At 48.4% G+C, this 25,836-nt stretch overlaps 1 protein-coding gene across 1 annotated transcript; it reads left to right on the top strand.

Annotated features, from left to right (window-relative positions):
- The first annotated feature begins 9,333 nt into the window (after positions 1–9,333).
- On the top strand, positions 9,334–14,145 carry LOC128420385 (lens fiber membrane intrinsic protein-like). The gene is made up of 4 exons (XM_053401985.1): positions 9,334–9,668; positions 10,773–10,919; positions 12,442–12,555; positions 13,915–14,145. Exons 1-4 carry the CDS (start codon positions 9,503–9,505, stop codon positions 13,953–13,955), a joined length of 468 nt encoding a protein of 155 aa, XP_053257960.1. The 5' UTR covers positions 9,334–9,502; the 3' UTR covers positions 13,956–14,145.
- The last annotated feature ends 11,691 nt before the right edge of the window (positions 14,146–25,836 follow it).

Raw genomic sequence — 25,836 nt, 5'->3', positions numbered from 1 at the left:
TGAAGCAACTGTGACCAAATTAACTTAGTTGCGGGCACCAAGGCCGCCAATTCACACATATCCTGTAAAATAATAGCACGCAGAACATAACAAGACGAGGAAACCATGTCATTTTCCCCAAGCTGCACCACAATCGCCGCAGGAGGGCCTTCCTTAAGAACACGCTCCTGGATGAGCGGTAGGAGTTCCTTCCACCGCATCCCCCTTCTGGATATCCAGGACACCTTCACGAACATCGGAAGGCCAAGGCCGGCGCCCAATCCAGACTGTCGAGCTCTGCAAGCAGCCCAATGCACAATACTGTGCCCCACGATCCAGATGCGTATAGCGGCTGGACCTAGGGCAAAAAGAAGAAACGTAAGCAGACGCAATTACATCATTTCCGTACGTATCCTCTAAACGCGTCCGACTTCCAGCGGCCCATATCCTTAATTCTTTCCGCAGATAAACCCCAATGAGCGGCTGTCGTTGCAGCCCCAATCCGAAAAGAATGGGGGGCAAACTCCGAAGCCGGCAAGCCACATGCAGTGATCGCCTTGCGCATTACCTTAGAAAATTGATGACGGGCCAACGGCTGCCCGTTCTCATGGATAAATAACGGGCCCCCGCCCGGAGGGCGTAACCCCAAGTATTTCTTGAGATCCTTAACCGGGCAAGGGCCCAGTTCACCTGTTGCAGGGAGTCGGATCACCGCACCCCTTCCCAACTGATCAGTTTTAGAACTCCTGACATTGACTTGCAGTTCCAACGGAGACAAGCTCACGTCCTGCAACAGCAAACCCCTAGACTCTCCATTCCGTTTAGGTTCCAAGACCACCTCCCCCACTCTCAGGGCCCCAAAAAAGGCTAAGGAGAAGGCTGCGGAAAAAAGCCGTGCCTCAAACCGGGACCAACAGATGCTCCTTAATTTAACACGCATCCTGTTCAGCAAGTGGAACGTGATGGGACGCCTGGACGTTGGCCTGGCAGGACTAAGCCGCCCCCAGCCCTCCAGTGCTTTACGCACTACAAACTTCCCGCATGGATCTTTGTTAAAGAATGCCTTACTAAAGAAGGAAATTGCGGCTGCATGAATTCTCATTGTCCTAGCCGCCCTACGCATCTGAAATAGATGCGCCAAATATTGGAGCACCTGGGTGGTAGAATGGGGTTTACCCACTCTCCCCGCCACCACCTGCCCGTTAAACTGCAAAAAATCAGACCAAGCCTTCTTATAAGACCTCAAGGTGGAGGGGGCGAGAGAAGCAGCTACTCCCTGTAAAACTAAGTGCTGCCAAGGTTCCAGAGATGATCCGGGAAAAATTCCGGACGGTCTCGAGCCACTGGCGCCAGGGACCTGAACCGCTCCATCTGAAAACGGGACAGAGCATCGGCAATCTCGTTAGACACGCCAGGAACAAAACGAGCAGAAAATACAATGTTAAAACGTAAGCAATGTAAAACAAAGGCCCGCAACAGGGCTGATACCCTTGGAGATCGTGAAGACTGCTTGGCAAGCACATTCACCACCGCCAGGTTATCGGACCAAAAACACACTCGACGATCCCTGAAATGCTCGACCCACAAATGCACGGCCACTACAATGGGAAAAAACTCAAGAAAAGTTAGGTCCCGTGTTATAGCTCCCCCGCGCCAAGCCGGAGGCCAACGCTCAGCGCACCACCTACCATCCCAAAACAATCCAAACCCCAGAGACCCCGCAGCATCGGAGTGCACCTGAAAATCATTGTGGAGGTTCAAAGTGTCCTGCCACAGAGACACCCCATTGAATTCCTCCAGGAATTCTAACCACATACGGAGGTCGGCCTTCACCTGACTTGAAAGACGAACCCTATGCCTCGGGGCTCTCAAACCCGACATGAGTCTAGCCAAACGAGAGCAAAACGGTCTCCCAGGAGCCACTACTCTGCAAGCAAAATTCAGGTGACCCAGCAACGACTGCAGTTGTCGCAAGGTAACCTTCCTCAACGGGAGCAATTCTTCAATGACTTTCTTCAGCACAAGTACCTTATCCACTGGCAAACTGGACGTTTGGGCCACGGTATCCAATAAGATACCCAAATAAGTCAATTGCGTGGAAGGACCTTCAGTCTTCCCCGCTGCCAATGGCACTCCCAGCTCTTCCGTTAAGGAAGCAAAGGCCTGTAGTAGAACAACGCAATTCCCTGTATTACTCGATGAGGCCAATAAAAAATCATCCAAATAATGCGTGACTCCGCCCAAACCCGTCCTTTCACGCAAGGCCCATTCTAGGAAGGAACTAAAGCATTCAAAAGCCACACAAGCTACAGAGCAGCCCATAGGCATGGCCTTATCAAAGTAAAAACCACCCTCAAACTGGAAGCCTAGCAACCAAAAGTCATCAGGGTGAATTGGAAGCAGCCGAAATGCAGATTCAATGTCGCATTTGGCCAATAGGGCCCCTGGCCCAAATTTCCGCACCATCTTGATCGCTTGATCAAGGGAAGCATACCGCACCGAACAAAGCTCCGGGGGAATAACATCATTTACTGATGTGCCCCTGGGGTGTGAAAGGTTATGAATTAGGCGAAATTCCCCCGGGGCTTTTTTAGGAACTATACCTAACGGTGAAATATGCAACTTGGGAAATGGGGGAACCGCAAAAGGGCCGGCCATGCGACGCAAGGCCAACTCCTTCCCAATTTTCTTGCGTGCCACCTCTGGCATATCCTTAACTGACTTTTGATTCGCAGGGTTCCTAGCCGCCGGGGCTGAAACCACCGGAATCCTGAAACCCGAAGAAAAACCATCCCTCAAATAAGACGCCGACTCCCGGTCCGGGTAAGCCTGCAATAATGAAAGCAGCGGCTGTAGCCGTACCGGGGTAAAAGCTAAGGACCATAAGGCACTACTTTGCTGCTCCAGCGGCTGGAGCCTGGGGAGCGGGTTTGGAGGGCTGCTGAGAGCCCCCCCCTTTCCGAAAGGAACGTCGACCCCCTGCACAAGTGGAAGCCGAATGGTTCCCAAAACACTTCTCACACGTGTGTGAGAATCTGCAGAATTGGCGCAGGCAAGTACCCTTGTTAAAATCCCAGCAAAACAATTTACGGCCCGTCTTAGCTGGGATCGCCTTGAATTTCTGCGGTTCTACCGCCTTCTTGTCAATACGCGGGGCCACATAAGTGGTCCACACGTCCAGATCTTTCCTGTCCCAACGGGCCGTGGGAATTTTAGCAGCCCTGCGTCTGAAATTCTCATCATAAGATATCGCAGCAGCCTCTCCCGCCATCGTAAAGGCCGATCGCACTATAGACAAATACACCCATAAATGCAAGGATCTCCTAGGATAAGCTGCGGACACCACTCCAGCGAAAACCTGGAAGCTATCCAACCAGCGATCGAACGTCTTGTCCGCCCTGGCCAATGCAACCCGTTTCTTAGGGGCTGTGAGGCCCTTCTCTTGCGTGTCCTGGCCTTCCAACGGAGGGGCAAGGCTGAATATATCAACATAACGGCCATCTAGGATCCTGGACCGCAGTTTGGAAGCCAGGTGGGAACCTGGTATAATGTCCCTGGCCGAATTGGTAGCAACCCTTACATCAGGAACCAACACCCCATTCTGACAATCCTGCACCGCCCCGTACTTTGCCCTGTGGGAGTTTGACCTCCGTTCCCAGGCCCATTTAGGGAGTCCCGAAGACTCGCCGAAGCCCCAATAAAGCTTAAGGGAAGCTTCGTCGTCACTGCTGGAACTATCAAATGAAGTACCTGAGGAAGAGGATGAGGTGTCCCTCCGCCTCCTCTTGGCCCTCCTCCTAGAACTCCCTCTACGGCGGCGGCGTCCACCAGAAGATGTTTTCGGAGGTGGGGGAAGGCTGTCTTCCACCGAAGACTCAGAATCATCGCCTTGTTGAACATTGCCTGGAACCGACTGGAAAGAGACAACTTGTGAATGACCAGGATCCGACCTCACAACTGTTGAAGGCTGGCTCACTGAACTCCGTGCTGCCCGTATCCGAGCAGATGCCCTTCTCCGAGCCGCCGCCCTAGTGCCGCCCCGCACCCTTGGCGCTGCAGCGCGGGACACAGGTAAGACCGGGGACTGGGTTAATTGGGTATGAAATGAAAGACCCCCGGCTGACAAATTCCCCCCTTCGTCTTCACTAGATGATGACACCGGAGAAGAAGCACGAACTGGGGGAGCTGGGTTTGCAGAAGAGGACGTCGGAGTTGAGCAGCGTTGGATCAAACCATCCATTTCGGCCTCAACCCGAGCCAAAGCCACTGGGTCGCTAGCCAGACCAGAGACCATAGATTGGAGGCGTCTCACTGATTGGCCTGGCTCTGGAGAACGCAGCGCCTGGGACGGGCCTCTTATGGGCCGCTTTGCCGAAGGCACGGGTCCAGGCCTCTGCGCCACCTTCCTCTTTGGAGCCATACCTACTAACAGTGGAAAGAATTAATAAATTAGTCAAATCAAACAATTATCAGTGTTTATATTCAACAGTAACAGCAAGCTAACCAAATTCCAAAATTCCAAACGGATGCACTTACAGAGCTCACCACCAGGTGGCGCGATAACAGCCTCGGCCACTCAAAGGCTGCACTTGCAATGAATGGCCACTAGGGGCCGGCAAACAACCAGGGAGGCAGTAGAAAATGGCGCTCCAGTCAACACCCAAAATGGAGGCTCCCCACTCCCAGACAGTGCAAAGCCCTCAAAAGGCCTGAAGCAGGCCGAGAGCAGGCCGTAAAAGGCCCCAACTGGTGGGCGCGAAGCGCTGGGACCCTCTACAGCGCCGGCTTTGAAGCGCCCGCAGCCTTACAAAGGCCCGCGGCTGCCGCGCCGCTGCGCGCCGGAGCGCGCCAGCAGCTCCACCGGCGGGTGGGGGGGGGAGGAGCACCCAGGCCCCACAACCCACCCGAAGCAGGCCAAGCGCAGGCCGCAAAAGGCCCCAACTGGCGGGCGCCACGCGCAGGGACCCGCTGCAGCGTCGGCCTCGGGGCGCCCGCCGCCTGCAAGAGGCCCACGGCCGCCGCACCGCTGCGCGCCGGAGCGCGCTAGCAGCTTCCCCGCGGTGCGGGAAGTAGTACCACCTCACCCCACCAGGCCGCCCCGCTGCCCGCGGCCTACTCCCCCGGCCGCCCCACCGCTCGCGGCCGGCTCCCTGGCCGCCTCGCAACAAGACCAGGGGAGCGAGGGGGGGGGAGGCTCAAACAGGCCACCCCCGATTAACAGGCCCGGCAGGCCTCACAACTGCCGAGCGCGGCGCGCGCGACTCGGCAGCCCGCGTCGGAGCGCCCTGGAGAAGGAGGAACAAAAGGAACCCCGATGCCGGTAAGCCTCCTGCGAGGTGGGGGGGGGGATGGCCTCTACAGGCCCCGGCGGAGTAACCAATTGAAGGAAGGCCCAGTCCCCCAGGCCCCCCAACCCTGAACCGGGCCGAGGCCTAGGGCCCGGCACCCACCCCCTGGTCCCCCACCGGGGCTCACAGGGCCCAAAGCCCCCCGGGGGTATAAGCAAGTCTAAATAAAATAAATAGTAGAAAGCAGAAGAAAATAAGGAAATGGGGGGGGGGGGTTTCGGAAAGGAATACCAAAAACAAAAAGGCAAATAATAAGAGAAGAAATAGAGGGAGAGAAATAAATTCGTATACAACCAGTCCTTCGCTGTGTTCGATCCGATGTCCACAGCGAAAGAGAAAGTAGCCTGCTGTGGACCCTGCTTATATAACTACTGATCCCACCCCTAAATTGGCAACATCAAATTTGCCCCAGCAACACCATTCTCCCACCAAGCACAGGCCCCTTAATACCAACCTGCCTTTTTACCCTTGGTGCTTTGTCTGGCCCCATCCGCAACACGTGCTCTCATTTAGTGAGAACACGCTTTCTTGGATGTGACTTTTTCTTTAACAGAAGGTTCCTACACACAGCCTATTTATTCCTCCCAATATTTTGCAGAAAACTTATGTGGAGGTTAGATCATTCATCCTGATCTTTCTTGGGGAGTCATATTACAATAAGCATTCATCCTGCCTTTGCCCTGATTTGTTTGTCAAGTGTTTATATGTGTTCCCAGTAATAATTCATTCATTTCTTACTTGTCAATGCATTTCCCGGCACTCCTCCCCAATCACACAAAGTCTGGGTTGTACCCCACTGAATTTCATTCAGATTAGATTCATCAAAATTAATGAGCCTATGTTAGTAGGTTGACATTGGCTATAACCCTGATTCCTTTATATATATTTTTTTTAAAAAATGGATTTGTAGTCCCAGGGTAATAGATGGCTTTAACCCACATTATTTATGTGCAACCCCAAATTTAGGGTACACAGTCTGGAGGCAGCTTGAGCAATGTTTCTAAATTTACCTCACATGGAAGTATTTGGGAAAAAAATATCCACGATGCATACTGATGCTACCAATTTTGTATAAATATAATTTTTTAAATATGCTTATTTTTTCTCTCAGTGACAAATGGTGTGCAAAATGGTTTTAAAAATAAATGAAATAAAAACAACATCCAAATACTCTTAGTGTTTCATGGTAAAGGTAAAGGGACCCCTGACCATTAGGTCCAGTCGTGACCGACTCTGGGGTTGCGGCGCTCATCTCGCTTTATTGGCCGAGGGAGCCGGCGTACAACTTCCGGGTTATGTGGCCAGCCTGACTAAGCCACTTCTGGCAAACCAGAGCAGCACACGGAAATGCCGTTTACCTTCCCACTGGAGTGGTACCTATTTATCTACTTGCACTTTGAGGTGCTTTTGAACTGCTAGGTTGGCAGGAGCTGGGACAGAGCAACGGGAACTCACCCCATCGTGGGGATTCGAACCGCCGACCTTCTGATCGGCAAGTCCTAGGCTCTGTGGTTTAACCCACAGCGCCACCTGCCTCCCCAGAGTTTCATGAGTTGCTCTCAAATGGGGGTGAGAAACCTGTGTTTGGCAGATTCTTCTCTTCATTTAACACAGAGTTGGCACCGTGAAGCTTACAGTCTCTGAATTATAGATAAGTGGACAGACAGGATTGTGATCCGTATCTGGACCAGGGTTTGCTAAACTTTGGTCTCCAGCTGTTGTTGGACTACAACTCCCATTATCCCTAAGTAGCAGGCCCAGTGGTCAGGGATGATGGGAATTGTGAGCCAACAACAGCTGGAGACCCAAGTTTGGTAAACACTGGACTAGACAATCAATTAGATGTTACAACAAAAACCAACCTGATACAAAGAGAATGGGGAAACACTGCTATAGACCAAGATGGGGTGGGGGGGTAGGGCTACTTCAGTCCCATGGCCACAATCTCTTCTTCGGCAACCTTTTTGGGGGGCCGTGTTACTCTTACTTTGATAGAACAGACCACATTCCACCCATGCAAAATGCAGAGGTTTCTACACTGCTAGAATCACACATGCATGGAGCTCATTTCTCAATTGTTACTCAACATACAGTGGTACCTCGGGTTACAGATGCTTCAGGTTACAGACGCTTCAGGTTACAGACTCCACTAACCCAGAAATAGTACCTTGGGTTAAGAACTTTGCTTCAGGATGAGAACAGAAATCGCGCTCTGGTGGTGTGGCGGCAGCAGGAGCCCCCATTAGCTAAAGTGGTGCTTGAGGTTAAGAACAGTTTCAGGTTAAGAATGGACCTCCAGAACGAATTAAGTTCTTAACCCGAGGTACCACTGTATTCAGGTAAGGGCTGTAGCTCAGAGGCAGAACAACGACTCTGCATGCAGAAGGACTCAGGTTCAGTCCCAGGTATCTCCAGGTAGGGATGGGAAGGGATGGGAAAGACCCATGCCACAAATTCTGGAAGACTGCTGATACCAGACAATACTGAGCTTGATGGCAGTGGGGGCGTGGCCAAGCCCTTCTGCTTATCTCCCCATCTTCCTCTCTTGCACAGATACCATGAAAATTTAAGGACTGCCTTCTTACAAACACTTAGTATATAACTAAATTGAAAATGGGTCCCTGCTGTCACAGTCATTTCTCTGATGGGAGAAATGTTGTGTGGCCCCCTGGAAAAGAGGAGACTGAGAGGATATATGATAGCCATCTTCTAATATCTCAAAGGCTGTCACATGGAAGATGGAGCAAGCTTGTTTTCTCCTGCTCTGGAGGGTAGGACTCAAACCAATGGTTGGATGAAAGGAGATTCTGACTGAACATCAGGAAGAACTTTCTGACAGTAAGAGTTGTTTGACAGTGGAAGGGTCTCTCCCAGGAGGTTGAGGACTCTCCTTCCTTGGAGGTTTTTAAGCAGAGGTTGGATGGCCATATGTCATGGATGCTTTAAGTTAGAATCCTACATTTCAGGGGGTTGGACTAGATGACCCTCGGGATCCCTTCCAACTCTGCAATTCCATGATTCTATTATTATTATTATTATTATTATTATTATTATTATTATTATTAAAATCATACAAGCTGACTTGATGTACTTCCCTTCCAAACCATCCAGAGAACACAGCGTAGAGTCGTACCTTGGTTGTCAAACAGCTTAGTTCCCAAACATTTTGGCAAAGTTAATGCCGCAAACCCAGAAGTGACTGTTCCGGTTTGTGAACTATTTTTGGAAGCTGAATGTCCGACAGGGCTTCCGTGGCTTTGGATTGGCTGCAGGAGTTTCCTGCAGCCAATCAGACACCACGCTTTGGTTTTCAAATGTTTTGGAAGTCTAACGTACTTCCGGAACGGATTTCATTTGACTTCCAAGGTACGACTGTATATGAATATTGGATGTATTTTTTCAGCAGCAGCAGCAACAACAACAACAACAAGAGACCATAATAAATACATTTAGGCAGAGTTCTGATTTACAGCTCCCATGATCTCTCACTGAGGCTGTGCTGTAGTCAGGGGCGCCAACTATAGAGGGCTGAAGCCCCTTCAATATTTGAGGGCAGGGGGTGAGGCCCTCCCTGTATTGAGGGGGCTCCAAACAAATCAGCCTGTTGCCTGCACCCTCTGAACTCCCCATCCCCTGTCACTGGCGGGTAAGTGCTGCCACGCCAGACAGGAGCAGGATGCATGTAGGGTGATCTTTACTTTCTGTGCTTTGCAGCCCCTGCCACTGTCAGGGCACAATGGGGATTTCTGCGGGGGGGGGGAGTCTGAGTCCCCCCCCAACTGCATACCCGAGGCAACAACCCCCTGGCACCCTCCACCCGGTGCATGATGTTGTGCGTATGATGTCACACAATGCTGGACCCCCTCGATGTTGGCGCCTCTGGCTGTAGTTCAGCGACATCTGGAAAGCGGAAGGTCTAGCGCCTGGGCCTAGCACAGAGCGCACTGCCTGATGACATCATCTGTTTGTGACAGCACAATGTTCAGAAGGCATCATGTCGCACGTGCGACTTCGGAGCAGTGGCAGTTGGCCATTGGCTGGGCAAGCGGCACTTCAGCAGGGCAGCGCACACCCATGCTCAGTCAGCAGCACGCCTGAAGTAACGTGAACATCTCCCTTCCCTGGGCTCATCATCCCGAATCCGCTTTGCAGTCGCAGACCCGACGTTTCCATCAATGTGCAGCCTGGAGGTTATCACAGAGATTTTTGCTGTCATCTGCTTTCTGCTTCACATCGCTGCTCTGTCCTCAGAGCACTGGCTAACGAACGTCAATGCGCACATGGGGCTGTGGGCAGGTTGCCATGGAACACAGTGTGTGTTGTTCGGGATACAAGTTCCACGTAAGTTCGTCTTTGCCTTGGGCTATGAGTACTGGAGGTGTAGTACCCTGAAGCGGCTTAGAGCTGTTCTTATTATTTATTAAATGTAAAGGGACCCCTGACCATTAGGTCCAGTCATGGCCGACTCTGGGGTTGTGGCGCTCATCTCACTTTATTGGCCGAGGGAGCCGGCGTACAGCTTCTGGGTCATGTGGCCAGCCTGACTAAGCCGCTTCTGGAGAACCAGAGCAGTGCATGGAAACACCGTTTACCTTCCCGCCGGAGTGGTACCTATTTATCTACTTACACTTTGACGTGTTTTTGAACTGCTAGGTTGGCAGGAGCAGGGACCGAGCAACGGGAGCTCACCCCGTCGTGGGGTTTCGAACCGCCGACCTTCTGATCGGCAAATCCTAGGCTCAGTGGTTTAACCGACAGCGCCACCTGGGGTCCCCTTATTATTTATTACCTCAGTGCTATTTTTCCAGAAGAGGAGGTGCCACAGCTCCCCACGAATGCCTGCCTTGGTCTCTTATGATGTCAATTGTGCCCACCTGAGAGGTGCCGGAATTGAGTTCTGGCTGGAAAAAAGCCCTGACTTATGCTATGTATGTGCTGCTCTTCAGACGGTCCTTACAAAGCACTTTTCATAAGTTTATTACAAGAAGCATCACTTTACAAAATATTAATGTTACAACAGTGTGGCTAAGACAACTTGTTTGCTTGCAAAAAGCTGCTCCTTCTTCCTTCCCCTCAGAGCAAGATGGTCTTTTAGATACTTCTGTGGGAGCTGGGTGGTGACAGTTCCTTCTTTCCTCAGTCATCTTCATTTTGAATGTTTCCTGCAGTTTGGTCCTTCAGTCTGCTGATAGTTCAGAGTGACTAGGGATAATGCTACACAGACACACACACACAGTGCCAGATTAAACCCAGTGAAGGCCCCTGGGCAGTTGAAATCAGGAGGAATCATAATTTATCCAGTGCGCTCTAGTGGGATAACATTGAGGGAGCAGATAAAAACTGACCTCTCTGTCCCTGGAGAGAAATATTGCATGGGAAGTCGGCTGCGCTATCGTCTAGTCCCATTGATACATTTAACTCCTGTTCTCTCTTCCCTCTGTCTAGCTTACATGCAGGCTACCCGAACCTTGATGTTGTTGGCGTTGTTAGCTGGAAGCTTCTCTTTGTTTAGCATTACTTCCATCTTCTTCCAGTGCCCCTTTGGCTGCATCTCCAAACCAAGGATCTCAACAATATTCAGCACCATCGCAGGTATGGTGGGGGTGTCATAAGCATCTGCTTCCACAGACAGCCAAGCTGTAGCTCAGGGCTAGAGCATCTGCTCTGCAGGGAGAAGGTCTCAGCTTCGGTCCTTAGCATCTCTGTGAAGAAGAGACCCCTGGCCTCAATCCCCCAGAGCTGCTGTCTGCCACTTTAGGCAGTACTGGGTGAGATAGGCCAATGGTTCAGACTCAGCATAAGGCAGCTTCCTACGTTCCTTCGTGTTTGGTAACTAACTCAAAGCCAACCCTTGACTTGGAAAAATAAAACAAAATAACCCCCCACTCCCCAGATCCTATGCCAAGAAGGCTTGAGCTGAAATGGAAAGCTGAAATCAATACACATGGTAACTTAAGTCCATTGAATACAAGGCGTCCCCTCTGATTAGGGCTGATACCACCCGAAATCCACCAAAAATAAATCTTAGATGGCCTTAAAGATGTGCACAGGATTACAACCCCTAAGGTGGCTTGAAAGGGGAATCCTGCAAATTCATGGACAATAAGGCTATCAGAGGGTTGCAACAGGTTTAGCAGCCTCTGGGATTGGGACTGGAAAAAGAAGAAGAGGAAATTTATTTATGCTATCCAACTTCTTTCTCCAATGTGGCTCACCCTCACAACAGCCCTGCGGGCTGAGAGACTTTGACTGGATCAAGGTCACCCAGTGAGCTTCATGGTGGAGGGGAATCTGAAACCTGGCTTCCTGGGTCCTAGTCTAACATTCCAACAACTATGTCATACTGGCTGTCAAGCAAGCATAAAGGTAAAGGTAAAGGGACCCCTGACCATTAGGTCCAGTCGTGGCCGACTCTGGGGTTGCGGCGCTCATCTCGCTTTATTGGCCGAGGGAGCCGTTGTACAGCTTCCGGGTCATGTGGCAATGGGAGCTCACCCCATCGTGGGATTTGAACCACCGACCTTCTGATCAGCAAGCCCTAGGCTCTGTGGTTTGAACCCACAGCAGTATTACTGAGCTCAACATAGGAAGCCTTATATTGAGTCAGCCCAGAACTCATACCCTCAAAGTGTCCCTATTTCCTAGGGATGGTGCCAGAATGATGAAAGCTATCCCGACTTCTGATTTGATCCGGGAATGTCTCTATTTCCTCCCCAAATGCTGCTGCCACTGAGCTTGGGGAGGAGGATGAGCTTGTGCTTACCCTGAGCAGCAGTGGTGGCTGCAAGGGAGCACCCCATGCTCCTCCATGGCGGCTGCCAACCTCCTCCCTTTGACAGCTCTTAGCAGCTGTTGGAGAAACAAAAATTGGGGAGGTTGAGGACGGTCAGTTTTCACCTGAGGACTGTTGGAGGGTATGAGTACTGTCTACACTGACAGGTAGCAGTTCTCCAGGGATTCAGGCAGGAAACATTTCCAGCTTGGATGAGCTCAGGATTGAACCAGTTCTGCTTTACACATCAACTGTGCGTGTTTCTCAGAGGAATCAGATCGACACTGGGGGGAAGGGGAGCCTGGGCTATATGAGGCTCTAAGGAGTTTTATTTGCTCCTAGGCTTATTTGTTCTGATTTCTGTATGCGTCTTCACCAGCCATATGCGACCAACTGATAATTCGGGGTGGTCCCTGTACTTGGCCTGGGCCTCAATTCCTCTGTGCCTTATAACTGGTGAGTATGAGTGGCATGGGACATACTGAAATGTATTCACAGAATCTGAAATATACTTGGAGTCGAGTGTGGATTTCATGCTCTTTATTCAGCTCATAGTAAGGAATAGAAGTTCCCCCAAAATGTCTGCTTTATATACATTATTTACACAATGGGCCCCATGTGACTGGCTAATTCTGGGATTCTCCTGTAGGCCAATCAGGTTGCGGATTCACTTCCACCTGGAGTTGGATTGGGTGGCTCCTGCGGACCAATCAGACTGCTGCATGCTGGATCCTATTGTTCTAGGACCAATCAGACTGCTGCATTCTGAATCCTATTGTTCTAGGACCAATCAGACTGCTGCATTTTGGATCCTATTCAACTCAGTACATAACAGAATCATAGAGCTGGAATGAACCACAAGGGTCAGGGCTGTTTTTACCCAGGGGTGCAAGGGGTGTGGGGTACCCCAGTGTTGAATTCTGGGGGGGGGCGCCAGGTGCCCATCGCTGAAGCCGCTTAAGCTCTTAACTGCCTAGCTGTTATGAAATAATTCGAGGCATCTTGTGTGAAGGCGTCAAGGGGCCGGGGAGGGGTGCGCGCCAATGGCGGTAGCCCGGCTGTGGCCACATGGCTGCACCCAGGGGACACTGGTCCTCCCGCTGGCTTGCGAGGAGGTGCTTCCCAGAAGCGCTTGTCCGCAGCCGAGGCCCTTCTTCCTTGCTGAGGTGCCGGCGCTGCGGGAGGGGCAGGAGCAAGCAGGGACCCCCTTGGGCAGGAGCAGGTCACAGAGGGCTGCCAGAGGAGCTGCAACTTGGCGAGCCTGAGGCGCAGCTGCAGAGCAGCCAGTCTGGAGCAGCGCTCGCCCCACTGCCAGTGCCGTGCACCCACGGCTAGCATTGCGCAGGCGGCGCTGAGTCAGCCCCGTGCCTGGCAGGCTGCTTGCTGCTCCCCCTGGCTTGGCCCAGCCCCCGCCCACAACTGCAGGGGGGGGGGAGAGAGAGGCACCTCCAGAACAAAGAAGGGGCAGCAAGGTGTGCTTCCTCCTGCTCTGCCGCCTTCAAGACCCTGCTTCCCTCCTCCAGCCCTGCCATCATATGAACAGGCCTCTCCCTGACACTTTCATGATGGGCCATAGATTATTTAATGGCCATAGGCCTAAGTAAAGAGGAATGTTTTTGCCTGGCACCTAAAGACATGTAATCAGGGTGCCAGGCGAGCCTCTATGGAGAGAGCATTCCACAAAGAGCCACCACAGAAAAGGCCCGTTCTCTTGTTGCCACCCTCCAGACCTCTTGTGAAGGAGGCACATGTCTCAGATGGTGTATCATTCTGCTCCACCTATTGCCTCAACCAATCTCTTTTCTCTCCTAACAGGTGGGACTGCTTTGGTATTAGATACTGCGATGTTAGACTGAGCAGGAGGATGTGACTGTTCTGCCATTTCCGATGACGTCTGAAGCTACATTGATAAGGTGTGGTGCAGAGATAGCCTGCACTGGGAGCGAGCTGGACCTGGAAGAAGAAGCTGTATTTTTTCCTTAGTGGCAGAATTAATGGATTATTTGCCCCCCCCCATTATAATATTATTGCTATATATTTTGGAAAGTGGTTTGCCCCTTTGTCCTCTGTGAGTTCGAACGCTTCTAATGATATTGTTACCAAAAAGCAGGAGCCAGCTTTTGTCTGTCAGGATACCGCTGGGCACCATTTTCAATCCAGATAGTAGAACACAATGGTCCAAACCGAAGGTGATGTTGCCAGATGTGCCACAGTGATTTCCAAGAATGAGGCGCTGCATTTGGTCAATGTTTGGAAACTGCCACCTGCCATTTTAATTCAAGATGGCAGGCTGAAATGCTCCCAACTGCACTGGTTAAATAATTTATTATAATAATTTACTATTTATACCCCGCCCATCTGGCTGTGTTTTCCCAGCCACTCTGGACAGCTCCCAACCGAATATTAAAAACACAATACAGCATTAAACAGTAAAAACTTCCCTAAACTTACTTCTGGAGAGATCATTGCCCAATTTCATATGGCAGTTCCTAAGATGGAAGAATGGGTTTTGGTTTATGTTTGGATACTGTTAGATTCTATTTTTGACCAAAGTGTTTCAAACTGCCCTGATTTGGGCACCTCTCAAGATATCAGGGCCCAATTTTGTGTGGTTGTTCCTGAGACCAAGAAGGAGATTTTGGTCTATATCTGGATACCACTGCATTCCAGTTTGAATCCATATAGTAGGCTGCAGTCATTTTAATCAGATTTGGAAGAAATACATAATAGGCTTCTGCACTGGACTTGACTAAACTACAAATCTTGAAGAGAATTGGGCTAATTTGGACAGAACTGGGTTTCAACAAAGTCAGGTTAAGGCAGCCCTGGTTCACCCCAGGTTGGGCCTCCTGGAGGTAACCAAGGCTTGCTTGGGGTGCGGGTGGCATGCCATGCCCCTGGGATGCACGCCAGCCATGCCCCTGCCTGCTCTCCGCCCCCCCCACCAGAGCTTGAAGCTCCACCACTGCAGAGGCTATAAGGGTTGAGATCTTGGGTTGGAAGAATGAGAGGCAAGCAACAACTGCAAAGTGTTGTTGTTGTTTAGTCATTTAGTCGTGTCCGACTCTTCATGACCCCATTGACCAGAGAGTCCCATGGACTGCAAGAAGATCAAACGTATCCATTCTTCAGGAAATCAGCCCTGAGTGCTCACTGGAAGGACAGATCCTGAAGCTGAGGCTCCAATACTTTGGCCACCTCATGAGAAGAGAAGACTCCCTGGAAAAGACCTTGATGTTGGGGTCACGAAGATTCGGGCACGACTAAACGACTAAACAACAACAAAATCATATCTTCTCTCAGTCTTATCTTTTCTAGGATAAACATACCCAGCCCCTTCAAGCGCTCCTCATAAGGTTTGGTTTCCAGACCCTTGATCATCTTGGTTGCCCAGCTCTGGACATATTCTGGGTACTATTCTTTTGTTGATGCAACTTTGAAGAGCATTCCTCCTCTTTTTTTTTTCTTTTTGCTGCTGCTGCCTCCCACTCTTAACTCATTTAAGCTTGTCGTCTACTAAGTCCCCTAGATCCTTTTCACATGTACTACTGGAGATCAAAACGAAGCAGGGCAAAGGCTAATAGAGTTCTGTCAAGAGAACAAGCTGGTCATCACAAACACGCTTTTCCAACAACACAAGAGACGACTCTACATATGGACATCACCAGATGGGCAACATCGAAATCAGATTGATTATATTTTCTGCAGCCAAAGATGGAGAAGCTCTATACAGTCAGCAAAAACAAGACCTGGAGCTGACTGTGGCTCAGATCATCAGCTTCTTATAGCAAAATTCAAGCTTAAACTGAAGAAAGTAGGAAAAACCACTGGGCCGGTAAGATACAATCTAAACCAAATCCCTTATGAATGCACAGTGGAAGTGAGGAACAGGTTTAAGGATTTTGATTTGCTGGACAGAGTGCCTGAAGAACTATGGATGGAGGCTCGCAACACTATACAGGAGGCAGCAATGAAAACCATCCCAATGAAAAGGAAATGCAAGAAAGCAAAGTGGCTGTCCAATGAGGCCTTACAAATAGCGGGGGAGAGAAGGCAAGCAAAATGCGAGGGAGATAGTGAAAGATACAGGAAATTGAATGCAGATTTCCAAAAAATAGCAAGGAGAGACAAGAAGGCCTTCTTAAGAGGAAAACAACAGAATGGGAAGAACCAGAGACCTGTTCAAGAAAATTGGAGATATGAAAGGAACATTTCATACAAAGATTACCATAATAAAGGACAAAAGTGGTAAGGACCTAACAGAAGCAGAAGACATCAAGAAGAGGTGGCAAGAATACACAGCGGAATTATACCAGAAATATATGGATTGCTCGTACACCCCAGGTAGTGTGGTTGCTGACCTTGAGCCAGACATCCTGGAGAGTGATGTCAAATGGGCCTTAGAAAGCACTGCAAATAACAAGACCAGTGGAAGTGATGATATTCCAGCTGAACTATTTAAAATTTTAAAAGATGATGCTGTTAAGGGGGCTACACTCAATATGCCAGCAAGTTTGGAAAGCTCAGCAGTTGCCAGAGGATTGGAGAAGATCAGTTTACATGCCAATCCCAAAGAAGGGCAGTGCCAAAGAATGCTCCAACTACCGCACAATTGCACTCATTTCACACGCTAGCAAGGTTATGCTTAAAATTCTACAAGGAAGGCTCAAGCAGTATGTGGACCGAGAACTCCCAGAAGTGCAAGCTGGATTTAGAAGAGGCAGAGGAACCAGAGACCAAATTGCAAACATGCGCTGGATTATGGAGAAAGCTAGAGAGTTCCAGAAAGACATCTACTTCTGCTTCATTGACTATGCAAAAGCCTTTGACTGTGTCGACCACAGCAAACTATGGCAAGTTCTTAAAGAAATGGGAGTGCCTGATCACCTCATCTGTCTCCTGAGAAATCTCTATGTGGGACAAGAAGCTACAATTAGAACTGGATATGGAACAACTGATTGGTTCAAAATTGAGAAAGGAGTACAACAAGGCTGTATATTGTCTCCTTGCTTATTTAACTTATATGCAGAATTCATCATGCGAAAGGATGGGCTGAATGAATCCCTAGCTGGAATTAAGATTGCCGGAAGAAATATCAACAACCTCAGATATGCAGATGACACAACCTTGATAGCAGAAACTGAGGAGGAATTAAAGAACCTTTTATTGAGGGTGAAAGAGGAGAGCGCAAAATATGGTCTGAAGCTCAACATCAAAAAAACGAAGATCATGCCCACTGATCCCATCACCTCCTGGCAAATAGAAGGGGAAGAAATGGAGGCAGGGAGAGATTTTACTTTCTTGGGCTCCATGATCACTGCAGATGGTGACAGCAGCCATGAAATTAAAAGACGCCTGCTTCTTGGGAGAAAAGTGATGACAAACCTAGACAGAATCTTAAAAAGTAGAGACATCACCTTGCCAACAAAGGTCCGTATAGTAAAAGCTATGGTTTTCCCAGTAGTGATGTATGGAAGTGAGAGCTGGACCATAAAGAAGGATGATCGCCGAAGAATTGATGCTTTTGAATTATGGTGCTGGAGGAGACTCTTGAGAGTCCCATGGACTGCAAGAAGATCAAACCTATCCATTCTGAAGGAAATCAGCCCTGAGTGCTCACTGGAAGGACAGATCATGAAGCTGAGGCTCCAGTACTTTGGCCACCTCACAAGAAGAAAAGACTCCCTGGAAAAGACCCTGATGTTGGGAAAGATGGAGGGCACAAGGAGAAGGGGACGACAGAGGACGAGATGGTTGGACAGTGTTCTTAAAGCTACCAGCATGAGTTTGACCAAACTGCGGGAGGTAGTGGAGGACAGGGGTGCCTGGCGTTCTCTGGTCCATGGGGTCACGAAGAGTCGGACACGACTAAACGACTAAACAACAACAACAACAACTGGTAAGCCAGGTGTCTCCCACCTTAGGTTTGTGCAGCTAGTTCTTCCTGCCTAAGTATAGAACCTTACATTTGCCCCTATTGAATATCATTTTCTAAGTTTTATCCCAGTTCTCCAATCTGTTAAAGTCATCTTGAATCCAAATTCAAATCCCTCCTGGTTTGGTTCCATCTCCAAATTTGATGAGCATCCCCTCAATTCCTTCGTCCAAGCCGTTTATAAAGACATTGAACTAAAGGTCAACTGAACTGAATCTCTCCCCCATTGCTACCTACACCTGCTTTGGATGAATGATATTGTGATCCGCAAAAGTGAAAAACAGGGAGGCGGGAAGCTTGGCTTTCTCCTGTGACTTCAGCTGAGCTGCAAACAGTGGCTCTGGCTTTTTACAGTGCGGAGATAAGCAGCAACAGCAGCTGCTAATGTTTGCAGACCACGCTTCTGTGACAGTTACAAGGAAAACAGTTAGTGAGTCTCATAGGTCGTGGGATGAACAGGGAGGCAATAAAAAACTCACACCCTTTTGTAACAGGATTGCCTCTTGGAGACTTTGAAAGCAAGCAGGAAATAGCACTGCTCCCATTTGCAACTGGTATTCAGGGGCACAGCCATCCAGCGGCGGAGCATATGGCCGCGCTGACCAGGGCGGGCACGCTCCCGAGGGGGGCGTGGCATGGAGGGTGCCCTCCCAGGCGTGGGATAGCCGCTTGGGTGCCCAGAGCAGTACATGCGCCCTGCAGCCAGGGGCGGAGTAAGCCTCCCACAGGGGCAGAGCAAGCAGCCCATGGTGGACATTTGGCGCGCTGCCTGCCAGCGATACCCAAGCCTCTCCCAAGCTGTCAAAATGAAGGAGGCACAGCTCCTCCCCTTACCCCGAAGGCTCAGGGTAGGCCTGGGAGTCATGGGCGGGCGGTGCACTGAATATCACCCCCTCAGTGAGGGCACCCGGGGCAGTCCGGAAATGAAATGAAACCTACTTAATGTAGGCACAACAGTCCAGGTTGTGCCGTTAAATTAAGCCTGCCTTTACAACCATTTTCCCCTCCCTGTCCGGTTTATAACATCAGAATCAGAAAGTATATCCGTACTTCAAAGTGTCTGACCTGTTTGTTCTAATCCGCAGTAAAATGAAACCTATGCATATATAGAATTCTGACAATCCAAATGGTATCTTTATTTCTCAAGCATATTACAGATGCAGGCAGTATGTGAAGGTGGGACTTGATTTTTCCGGATTCTCTTCCAGGGAACCAAAATGCAAATCTCTCTTTACAGCCTCAGCAATACCCCAAATACATTTTGAGGCAACACAGAAGGTTTCTCATCAAAAGGTTCTTCTGTTTCCATCTCTAGCAGTAGTAAAGGTAAAGGTACCCCTGCCCGTACGGGCCAGTTGTGTCCGACTCTGGGGTTGTGCGCCCATCTCACTTAAAAGGCCGGGGGCCAGCGCTGTCTGAAGACACTTCCGGGTCACGTGGCTAGCGTGACAAGCTGCATCTGGCGAACCAGAGCAGTGCACGGAAACGCCATTTACCTTCCCGCTAGTAAGCGGTCCCTATTTATCTACTTGCACTTTGATGTGCTTTCGAACTGCTAGGTTGGCAGGCGCTGGGACCGAGCAACAGGAGCGCACCCCGCCGCGGGGATTCGAACCGCCGATCTGACGATCGGCAAGTGCTAGGCGCTGAAGTTTTACCCACTCTAGCAGTATTCAGTGCTATTTTTTCTATGCTCCTGCAGCCATTATAGTGCATGGCCATTGTGACTAGCAGCCACTGACAGCCTTCTTCATTTGAAATGGCAAGGACGATAAAAGACGCTTTTTATCCAGTCTGGTTTGATTTCATAAAATATATAAATAGGGGAGCAAAGGGAGAGCCAGTGTGTCATAGTGGTTAGAGTGTCGGACCAGGAGCTGGGAGACCAGGGTTCAAATCCCCACTCAGACACAAATCATTTCCCCTCCTGCTCTGTGTTTGTTGCCACCAGGGCTGTTTCTGCAGTTTGGCTTCAGAGAAAACCTCCGCTGTCCGGCTTGCTATCTTCTGTCGCCAGAACTGACGTGGTTAATCGTAAAATCATAATGGATTAATGTCATTAGTTACGTAATCAATTTCAATGGAAAAGAACATCTAAAACAATGCACGAAACAATGTAATTACTTAAGTAACCACTGCAAACCCAGAAAACGATGATAGTGAGCATTGCTTGTCTTTTCTCGCAATGTTTCCATTCCTGATCTCCAGCGAGCAGTCAGATTGCATCAACATTTGCTGCTGTTTCCATCTCTGAGCAAACTCTCTGACATCACTAGTCCTGTTCCAGATTCCTTCCTCCTCACACTCCCTCATGATGCCTTATGAGGAACGGCTAAGGGAGCTGGGCATGTTTAGCCTGGAGAAGAGGAGGTTAAGGGGTGATATGATAGCCATGTTCAAATATATAAAAGGATGTCACATAGAGGAGGGAGAAAGGTTATTTTCTGCTGCTCCAGAGAAGCGGACACGGAGCAATGGATCCAAACTACAAGAAAGAAGATTCCACCTAAACATTAGGAAGAACTTCCTGACAGTAAGAGCTGTTCGACAGTGGAATTTGCTGCCAAGGAGTGTGGTGGAGTCTCCTTCTTTGGAGGTCTTTAAGCAGAGGCTTGACAACCATATGTCAGGAGTGCTCTAATGGTGTTTCCTGCTTGGCAGGGGGCTGGACTCGATGGCCCTTGTGGTCTCTTCCAACTCTATGATTCTATGATTCTATGACTTCTCGAAAAGCATCCACACAGTTGCTAACTCTGTGAAAAGAGTCTCATCTAGGCTTGCCCTTTGATAGGTCGTAGAGTGCAATGTGGCTTAATCTAGAAGCCTAGCTGAGTGGATCAGAGTGAAGTAACATGGTGCTTAAATCGCCTTCATTTCCATGTAACTTCCTCATCAAGGTCGGCACCTGTTTTATTGATGCCGTGTATGACTCTCACAGCAGGCTGAACTTCAAATGTTGGTAGGTTTTTGTACTTACTTATCTCTATGTTGTAAAAAGTTTCACCCTTTATATTGCAGATGACTCACACATTTATGTCAAATATTTGCTAGATGTACAGTACATTTAGCAGTTGCATATATTTTATCTCTTTTTCGCTACTGTTGATTTTTAATCATCTTTTGAACTTTTTTTTTAAAAAATACTTGTGCTAACTGGCTTTTTAATTGATCATTTTAATGTTTTATTCTTTCGTAAACTGCTCAGAGGTTTTTTGTTACAACCAAGCAGTATATAAATATCGTTACACGAGAAATAAATAAATAAAACACCAGATGCGCAACACTGCAGTCAGAAGCAAAGATAATAAAAAATTATCATGCTATCAGATTCCATTGCAAACCTTAGAACAAAGCCTATCTCATATTGGCTGATGAGGGTGGTTTATTTCTCCAAGATTCCATAAATGTCTATCAGTTCTGCACCAAGCTGCCAAATATGTTTGTCTTCATTATCTGCCTTCTTTCTTTATTTGATGTAAAAATTGGGGTTTGGCCCTGAGCGCTCCTGGTTGCGGAGCCTGCCGCTACACACACCTTCTGTAATCAATAAAGTTGTGGCCTAAATTCTGCCAAAAACCAAAACTAAAATTTGAGTCAAGTGTGACTTTATTTAGGGGGGAGGTCTCTGGGTCTGAACATGCAACAGTTGCATTCACTCTTTGTGTATCATTAAAGCATCATGGATATGTACTATAACTGAAGTCTGTGAAATGGGCTTAAAACCTTTGTAGAACTAATGACTGCATCTCAGGATGGTTTCAGCATAAAATACCAGAATTAGCCCAAACATGTATTTCCGCTGACCAAGTTTCCCAGACTTACATAACACCATTATTGTTGACTTTCCCTTTGATTCAGAAGCTTTATTTTATTCTGACGCATGTATGCCTTGGGCTCTGATAAGTTCCCTAAACAAATACTTTAAACGATTAAACCCTCAGCAGGTGGGGTTTTCCTCTTAAGTCAGAATTACTGGATGACAAAGAAGAAGAGGAGGAGGAGGAGGAGGAGGAGGAGGAAGAAGAATGTACTAAAAATTGGACATATATGAAGAATAAAGAATAGCCAATGTGGTGCTATCCCGGTTTCAATTTCTGGAATCTCTGCCAGATATTCTGCAGTCACTGCCAGTCAGTGCACACAATACTGAGGTAGATGGGTCAGTAGTCTGACTCTGTATAAGGCAACTTATATGCATGGGTGCTAAAGGGACACGGGTGGCGCTGTGGGTTAAACCACAGAGCCTAGGACTTGCTGATCAGAAGGTTGGTGGTTCGAATCCCTGCGACTGGGTGAGCTCCCGTTGCTCGGTCCCTGCTCCTGCCAACCTAGCAGTTCAAAAGCACGTCAAAGTGCAAGTAAATAAATAGGGACCGCTCCGGCGGGAAGGTAAACGGCGTTTCCGTGTGCTGCTCTGGTTTGCCAGAAGCGGCTGTCATGCTGGCCACATGACCCAGAAGCTGTATGCCGGCTCCCTCGGCCTATAGAGCGAGATGAGCGCCGCAACCCCAGTCTGTCACGACTGGACCTAATGGTCAGGGGTCCCTTTACCTTTATGCATGGGTGCTAATTCAGAAATGGCGACCACAGTTTAAATATATACATCTCACCTCCTTAGGGTATTATACCTGAGAAATGGAGTTAAGGCTGTAAAGCCCTTCAAACAGAGCAGAGTCCCCTGCCTTTCTGGGCTCAGGAGCGCATCTGGAACTCTTAAGTGGCTGTTGCCATCATGACAAAATGCCCATCTCACAGACACAAAACTGGCAGTGCTCAGAATCCCTCTTCCAAAACAACAGGTGAAACACCTACATGCAAGCAAAACCAAATGAAACACAGAGCAGAAAAAGCAGAGAACAGCCCCCCAAAGCAGGCAATCCCACAAAAAACCCTCTAAAAGTAATAAATAAATAAATAATCAACTATATTTTTTAAAAAACCAATAACTTAAAAAAGGAGGGCAGGGGAACCTTGATGTGTGTCTGAAGGTGTCCACAGATTCTGTCCACAAGTGATACAGAATTTGAGAATATCTTCAAATTGAGAGCGGTCCTATGTAAAATAGGACTCATGACCACCCCTTAATCCAACTAGAGTTTTTGAAAAAAATAAGCCCAAACCATTGCAAACAGGTAGCCTGAAATGCCATCCCCCAACAAGACAGCAAAATTCCTTTGCCTAAATGAAAAACAAACAACAGAGTTATTGAACACTTAAAATGTGAAGGGCATCATATCTTGATTTTCCAGGAACTGCGAACGGGAACTTTGACAAACAGGAAATCATTGAAATTGGAAATGGCAGCAGTGTATTGAGGAGATATCAGTCTTTACATTAGATATAAACAAGGAGTTCCCCTGTCAGATGACCATGGCCAGTGAGAGAACTTTCTCATACACACACACACACACACACACACATCTCGCAGTCTGCTAGTATTGGTCAAGGCTGTACAAAAATAAAATACTACAGATTATTCAAAGTCTTGAAGCAATTGAGGACTTTCCTGCAGCTTGGCATTGGACTGCTAAGCAACGGATCCTAAAGAACAACACTGTAAAATAGTGAGAACAGTGTATTAGACTCCATCAACGAAATGGTAAGGAAAAGAGTGGTTAAATTTATGGAAAGAAATGCTAGATATTCTAATTGAGATTACCTTGAGTGATGTGATACAAAATACTATGGTATAATGGATTAATGTGATAGCCTTCCATGGCCTCACAGTTATGCTTGATGCTCAGTTACATAGGTCAATTCTCTCTCGCTTTGTGCAGATTTTTGGAAAGAGCATGTGAAAAGTCTTCATTTAAATGGTGCACATTTGGGACAAGTTTTTAATGGGAAATGGGGGAATCGCCCATGTACACTAGGCTAGGGCTTAAATATTTTTTCTTCTTTGTGGTTTTATTTTAATTCTGGACACTAGATGGCAATGTATTATTTTCTTTAAAAGCCATGGCTCTGGGATGTACGGATTGTTAGGGGACGGGTTGTACCTCTGCTGGCGGACATGTTGTGCTACTTCTGGGGTAGTTTGTCCAAATTTGGTCTTCTCTCCCCCCCCCTCCCCACACTCAGCTCTCACCTGAGGCTCCTTGAAGCTGTCAGCATGTGACAGTGGCCACATTCCAGGAACGGCTCAAGCAGGTAAGGTGGAGGGTCTCAAATCCTTGTCGAGTCAGGGACTTCTGCATGTGAAAACAGGCCCTGGTGGATTGAGACCAATGTGGGCCCAACAGTCAAGAAGGTGGCTTCTGCGCATACTGTAGAGGGAGGTTAGATTCAGATGGGGGTGGTCAACCTGGGAAGGTAGCCCATTTAGGAGAAGGAAAACTCTGACCCTAAACCTCTGCTACCTTATGGGAGAAGGAAAGGCTAAGGAGTAAACCCTATACAAATCCAGAGTGGAGTCTCTAAGACATGGGATGGCATCTTGTACACCTCCTTCTGGCAACTCCTGCAGCCAAGCTGGTGCCAGGTGTATTCTGTATCCAGGGCAGCTGTCTACCAGCTCCATCTGGTACGCAGGCTGAGACCCTACCTGCCCGCGGATTGTCTCACCAGAGTGGTGCATGCTCTGGTTATCTCCCGCTTGGACTACTGCAATGCGCTCTGCGTGGGGCTACCTTTGAAGGTGACCTGGAAACTACAACTAATCCAGAATGCGGCAGCTAGACTGGTGACTGGGGGCATAACATAACACTGGTCTTGAAAGACCTACATTGGCTCCCAGTACGTTTCCAAGCACAATTCAAAGTGTTGGTGTTGACCTTTAAAGCCCTAAATGACCTCAGTCCAGTATACCTGAAGAAGCGTCTCCACTCCCATTGTTCTGCCCGGATGCTGAGGTCCAGTGCCAAGGGCCTTCTGGCGGTTCCCTCGCTGTGAGAAGCAAAGCTACAGGGAACCAGGCAGAGGGCCTTTTCAGGTGCCCGCCCTGTGGAATGCCCTCCCATCAGATGTCAAGGAAATGACATTTAGAAGACATCCCTGTTCAGGGAAGTTTTTAATCTGTGACATTTTAATGTATTTTTAATCTTTGTTGGAAGCTGCCCAGAGTGGCTGGGGAAGCCCAGCCAGATGGGCGGGGTACAAATAATAAATTATTATTATTATTATTATTATTATTATTATTATTATTATTATTATTGCTCTGCTTTCCTTTGGACCACATCAGCGAGGCCAAAAGGGATGGTGGTCTTGTCATCCGGGCAGCCCAGGACCACCACACGCACTGCCCAGGTTTGCACCCTGCAGAGGTCACTTTGGTGCTTCTGGCACAAGCAGTTTGACTTCACCCCCGGAGGCACACTCCATTGTCTCTCAAGACAGATGGATGCCAACATGATTCTCAAACTCTTTTTTAAAAATTGCTTAGAATATTTTCCCACCCCCATGTCATCAGATTCTGAAATTTCCAGTTTTCCCCCCAACTAAAGAGATTAATAAAACAAGCATATTTTAGAGATGAATGCACAGGGAAACATTTGGAAAGTGCTTATTTTATAAAAACTACATGCAAAAATGCATATTTTACAGATGAGTGCATTGGAAAGTGTGCATTTCCCTGGCATTGCACTTTGTATTTTCCATTGCACTTTTAATAAATAGTGCATTATATTTTTTCTGTCCATTGTCTCAATGCTATCGGTCAAATCTAGTTATGCCCTCTCTCCATTATTTTTTTAAAAAAGTTTATTGTTTTTCTTCTTAGAGGTTTAATGACAACCCATGAATAACGAAAGAACAAACCCAAACCCTCAGTTAGGAACTATGATGTGGCACAGAATATAGCCATG

The sequence above is a fragment of the Podarcis raffonei genome, chromosome 8 (genome assembly GCF_027172205.1).
Source record: "Podarcis raffonei isolate rPodRaf1 chromosome 8, rPodRaf1.pri, whole genome shotgun sequence".
NCBI classification, from domain to species: domain Eukaryota; kingdom Metazoa; phylum Chordata; class Lepidosauria; order Squamata; family Lacertidae; genus Podarcis; species Podarcis raffonei.
This window is presented reverse-complemented; position numbering and strand designations above follow the sequence as displayed.

Bases quoted from the DNA above. Each gene is read 5' to 3' on its own strand.
- LOC128420385 (XM_053401985.1), top strand. From the start codon at position 9,503: ATGTGCAGCCTGGAGGTTATCACAGAGATTTTTGCTGTCATCTGCTTT. The intron at 9,669-10,772 runs GTAAGTTCGTCT...CCCTCTGTCTAG, and splicing joins GTTCGGGATACAAGTTCCAC to CTTACATGCAGGCTACCCGA. The intron at 10,920-12,441 runs GTATGGTGGGGG...ATTTGCTCCTAG, and splicing joins AATATTCAGCACCATCGCAG to GCTTATTTGTTCTGATTTCT.